This window comes from Phaethon lepturus, unplaced genomic scaffold (assembly GCF_000687285.1).
Source record: "Phaethon lepturus isolate BGI_N335 unplaced genomic scaffold, ASM68728v1 scaffold5367, whole genome shotgun sequence".
NCBI lineage: Eukaryota > Metazoa > Chordata > Aves > Phaethontiformes > Phaethontidae > Phaethon > Phaethon lepturus.
The window spans coordinates 16,147-21,576 of record NW_010552418.1 but is presented as its reverse complement, the minus strand read 5'-3'; the positions used below and the strand labels follow the sequence as shown (position 1 = coordinate 21,576).

General features: G+C 43.1%; 1 protein-coding gene across 2 annotated transcripts in view; it reads left to right on the top strand.

Moving 5' to 3' along the window:
* The first annotated feature begins 20 nt into the window (after positions 1 to 20).
* Positions 21 to 5,430, top strand: part of CPNE1 (copine I) — a 17,457-nt gene continuing 12,047 nt past the window's right edge. For both annotated transcript variants that reach the window (XM_010291202.1, XM_010291201.1), the window contains exons 1-6: positions 21 to 149; positions 685 to 864; positions 1,639 to 1,713; positions 1,924 to 1,995; positions 3,485 to 3,568; positions 4,016 to 4,105. In XM_010291202.1, coding sequence (XP_010289504.1) covers positions 21 to 149; positions 685 to 864; positions 1,639 to 1,713; positions 1,924 to 1,995; positions 3,485 to 3,568; positions 4,016 to 4,105 — 630 coding nt within the window. The remainder of the gene's footprint in view (positions 150 to 684; positions 865 to 1,638; positions 1,714 to 1,923; positions 1,996 to 3,484; positions 3,569 to 4,015; positions 4,106 to 5,430) is intronic.

The window sequence follows — 5,430 nt, the reverse complement described above, 5'->3', positions numbered from 1 at the left end:
CCTCTGTGCTCTGCCCGCAGATGGCCGGGTGCGTGTCCAGGGTGGAGCTGTCGGTGTCCTGCCGGAGCCTCCTCGACCGCGACCTGGGCTCCAGGTCGGATCCTCTCTGCGTCTTGCTCCAGGACGTGGGCGGCGGCCAGTGGGCTGAGGTAAGGGCGGCGGCCAGCCCCTGCTTTGCCGTCGGGTGTGAAACACGCTGGGTTTTCCTAACGGGTGATACGTTTAATTCAGACTTGCATTCAGTGAGCAGTCCCCGATGACCACACCCAAACTCTGTTTGGAGTTTTAACGCTCATTGGTTTAATGAATTGCTCATACGTTTGCTTAGAGTTGCGTCGGGACATTTGTTTGCCTGTTACGATATAGCTTGTCCTCTTTTCTTTACCCCAGAGCACACAGTCCAGAATACAGTGTGTCACCAGCCTTTTTCCCCTGTAATTTTCAGAATTTTCACATACAGTAACATTTACTATATGGTGCAATTTCCTTTCTTGGTGAGCCGTTGTTCAGCCCTGCGGCAGTGGCCTGGTTCACCGCCGAGCACAAAGCACGGTTGAGGGTGCATAGCCCGGGTGGTGCCTGTGTTCGACCAGCACAGAGGCCTAAGGGTGCAGATAAAGAGCTGTGTGGGAGAAAGTATGGTTGCTACTCATCATCAACAGCTTTGCGTCCATGTTTGTGCAGCTGGATCGCACGGAAAGGATCAAGAACTGCCAAAACCCTGAATTCTGCAAGAAACTGGTTGTGGATTACTACTTCGAGAAAGTGCAGAAGCTGAAATTTGGCATGTATGATATCGATAACAAGTCCTTTGATTTAAATGATGATGACTATCTTGGAGGGATCGAGTGCACACTGGGACAAGTAAGCATAGAGGCGTGTTAAGTGGTCTAAAAAGTAACAGCAAGCTTGGGTTTTTTTAAGAAAAATGGGGTGAAAGACTGCTTTATCAAAGGCTTCATTCAAATTTGACACTCTCAAATTTGAACACATCTTGTTGAACAGGTTAGTTTGCATTGCTATTGAACCTAGAAAAATCGTTTCAATCACAAGGTGAAGTTTAGAAATAAACATGGTTTGCAATCAGTTGCTTTACTTAGGAGTTGCTTGTAACACTAAAGGCAGTTTGGGAGTAAGAAAGGCATGGTGCTTGGAGAGCTCTAATGGAGTTTCCTTTGCACAAAGTGATCATCAGGCAGTAAATTTGGGAAAATAAGGCTACTTGAGATTCTGTATTAATTTCCTGAGGAGGGTTTTATATAGCTAGGTAGGAGAAGAAAAGTGGGGTTCATGTTATTAAACAAAGACTTGATCAATTAAGTCGTCTTTTCTAATTTTTTAATAGATTTTTTGGCTACTTGTGATGAACATGCCTCTTGTGTCTACGCGGTAGCAAAAACAGGAGACTAAAGTTAAGTTTGGAGGCATGTTAGTGGGTACTGTTTTGTGGATAGTGAGAGAAGATAATTTTTAGACTGTTCAGCCATTCAGGAGCACAAACTCTGATGGCTTTTGCTGTTGGAAATACATTTAAGTCCTTTTAGGTCTTTTTGGAGAGTTTGAAAATTTTGCTCCAAAAGAGTAATTCTTTGCTCTTTGTCTAACTTGATATTTATATTATTTATCTTTTAACCTTAGGTTGTGTCCAGCTCGGTGTTCACCCGACCGCTGGAACTGAAGCAGGGAAAACCAGCAGGAAAGGGCACGATTACGGTAAATAAGGCTTTTGTGTGGAAAAAATGGTTTCTCATTCTTTCATATGTTGTCTGGGACAAAGTAACATTTCTGGTTATATATATCTTCAAATGCTACACATATATAGGAAAGATAAATACTTGTAGCTACACTTTATTTCGTGGACAAGTATGAGCAAAAATCTGTGGTGTTTCTTGTTTAATTTTTTTTTTAATTTCTGTGGCACAGATTTCAGCAGAGGAGATTAAAGATGCCAGGGTTGTGTACTTGGAAATTGGAGCCCAAAACTTGGACAAAAAGGTACTGATTTTTTAAAATTATAATGCATATTTCTGCAATACTTACAGTTAGTGCCTTTTGGCCAGGAATCTCTCTGTATTGGCAGGCATTCAACTAAGCTAACTAAGCTAGGTAATCTATATATGAAAAAAGGCTTACTGTGTTTTGTTACTTACGGTGAAGTAAACTGGAGACAGAAAGCCCCTGGACAGAAGTGCAAACCTCATGAGGTTCAGCAAGGCCAAGTGCAGGGTCTTGCACCTGGGTCGGGGCCACCTTGGTATCAGTACAGGCTGGGGGATAAAGGGATGGAGAGCAGCCCTGCCCAGAAGGACTGGAGTACTGGTGGATGAAAAGCTGGACATGAGCTGACAATGTGTGCTCACAGCCCAGAAGGCCAACTACATCCTGGGCTGCACCCAAAGCAGCGTGGCCAGCAGGGTGAGGGCGGGGATTCTGCCCCTCTGCCCCGCTCTGGTGAGACCTCCCTGCTGTTCTGCGTCCAGCTCTGGAGCCCTCGGCACAGGAGAGACATGGACCTGTTGGAGTGGGGCCAGAGGAGGCCACAAAGATGATCGAAGGAATGGAACAGCTCTGCTGTGAGGACAGGCTGAGAGAGTTGGAGTTGCTCAGCCTGGAGAAGAGAAGGCTCCGGGGAGACCTTATTGCAGCCTTTCTGGACTTAAAGGGGGCTTAGAAGAAAGATGGGGAGAGACTTTTTAGCAGGGCCTGTTGCAGGAGGACAAGGGGTAATGGTTTTAAACCAACAGAGGGTGGGTTGAGACTAGATCTAAGGAAGAAATTTTTGACAGTGAGGGTGGTGAAGCACAGGCACAGGTTGCCCAGAGAGGTGGTGGATGCCCCGTCCCTGGAAACATCCCAGGTCAGGTTGGACTGGGCTCTGATCATCCTAGTTGAAGATGTCCCTGCTTTTTGCAGGGGGGTTGGACTAGATGACCTTTAAAGGTCCCTTCCAACCCAAACTATTCTATGATTCTGTAATTTCATGTTGAAAACCATAATGTCAAACCAGAAACTCAACTTACAGGTTTAGGGGTTTATTTCGGCTTTGGAATAGTCTCTATATTAATACAGTTCAATTACATCACTATCTCTGATGAATATTGTAGCTGTGAACTGAGATTTCTGCCATGTTATTAAGAAGAAAAGGTGGTAATTTAGGTATGTTGCCTTGATGTTATTTTAAGACAAAGACCAATCCAGAGATTTAGCGGCCTCACTGCTCAGTCAGCAAAATGGTGTGACTTACAGTAACAAAAATGGTCTGCGGAGGCAGTCTTGGAATTGGAGCTGATAAATTCTGATGACTTATCATCATCAGCAGTTTAGAAGAGAAAAGTAAAATAAAATAGAAGAAAACAAATGTATTGTTTGTTTGACTTTGTGCTTTGTTTGAAGTATTGTATATGGATTAGCCAATTAGCCAACTCTTCTGTCATCTGAGTAAAATATAGGAAGCTGATTACTTCTGTTGGGTTTTTGTTTGCAGGATTTCTTAGGTAAATCGGATCCATTTTTGGAGGTTTACAAGCAGAGTGATGCTGGAACATGGCAGCTGGTGTACAGATCAGAGGTACTATTTCTATGCTGATGTTTTTAGTGAGTTGATCAGACAGCTTACTCCTACCTACTCCTGGTCATGCTTTGCACCAGTTTGGCAATGAAAGTTGTCTTGTATCCTAAAAAAGGGATTCTGCTCACTGACCTGGCAGAAAATTGTTTATTTGCTGCCTGGTGACTGGATGAAGCTGGCTCGGGGAAGAGTCCAAGCATGCACCAAGTGGCAGACTCTCCTCCCTTTCAGTGGTGATGAACTGTTAGGTTGGCTTGGCTTTAAAGTTTAGCTTTAGCCTAAACTTCAAGCTTTTATGGCTTACAGAGCTTTTGCTTGGCCATCTATGTATGACAGGGTTGAACTGACTGAGGCTGTTCTTAGATAGCTGTGCAGAACCCTCATGTTACGTTTCTTAGGGACTTGCACACCGCATCCCTCACATGACGTACTGTAATTTTTTTTAAGGTGATTAAGAACAACTTAAATCCCTGCTGGAGGAAGTTCAGTGTTCCCTTGCAGACGTTCTGTGGTGGAGATTTTAATAAACCTATCAAGGTACAGCCTTCAGAAATTCTTTTTGTTGTTATAAGTAATCCAAACTCCAGTGATGTTAACTCTGAGTTATCAGGTTGTCTAGTCATATTTAAATTTTTAGATTGCCTTTCTAGAATAGCAGTGTGGCAGATAAGTGATTATATGTCTATTAAGTATGAAGTCTGTATTAAAACATCATGAGTTGTCAAATTGAGTCAGGAAATGCAGAAGTGGCACACTTTCTAATGGTTAGTCGTAAGAAGAATTATAACTGATTTTTTACACTATTCTGTCCAGGGTTTCCGGTTGGGTTTTGGTGGTTGTTTTTTGTTTGTTTTGTTTTGTTTGGTTGGTTTTGTTCTGTGGTGTTTTTTGTTTTTTTTTTTTGGAGGCGGGGGGGAGTTTCTAGCACTGTTTCTAAATTAACTGAGAAGCTCATCTATGTTGGACAAGCTTGAGTGCCTTAGGATGCTGACTTAGAGAGAACTTTACTGAATCTGTCAGATTCATCCATTCCTGAGACTGGCAGGCTTATCCCAACTGTTTTTCAATCTGTTCCAACTAGAAATTTGGTTTTGAATCAGAACTGCAGTTCTTTGTGGTCTTGTATATGATGACTAATTCTCTCTAGTCCTGCCTTATGGAGGTGGTAGCAGAACAACTACATCTTTTAATAAGTTTCTACAAAAGGAATCTGATAGCAAATTAATTTGTTAATTTCTGCCATAAGCAATGCATTGATAATGTAAAGGCATTTAAATCCGTAGATAGTTCTATATGAATATATTCTCTCTCTGCTTATCCAAGTCCTAAACACTTGCCATTTGCAGAATTTTCCTCCCTCATCCTGTCTGTGAAGAAATCTCATGCTGGAAGAGAGAAAATTAGAAAGGCAAAAACCTAGCTAGATCTCAATCTGGCCACGGTTGTAAGGGATAACAAAAAATGTTTTTACAAATATATTAACAACAAGAAGAAAGCCAAGGACAATCTCCATCCCTTATTGGGTGCAGAGGGGAACATTGTCACCAAGGATGAGGAAAAGGCTGAGATACTTAATGCCACCTTTGCCTCAGTCTTTAATAGCCAGACCAGGTATCCGCAGGGTGTTCAGCTCCCTGAGCTGGAAGACAGGAATGGAAAGCAAAATAACCCCCCTCATAATCTAGGAGGAAGGAGTGAACGACCTGCTATGCCACCTGGACACCCACAAGTCTATGGGGCCTGATGGGATCCACCCAAGAGTACTGAGAGAGCTGGTGGAAGAGCTTGCCAAGCCACTCTCCATCATTTATCAGCAGTGCTGGTTAACAGGGGAGGTCCCAGAAGACTGGAGGCTTGCCAAT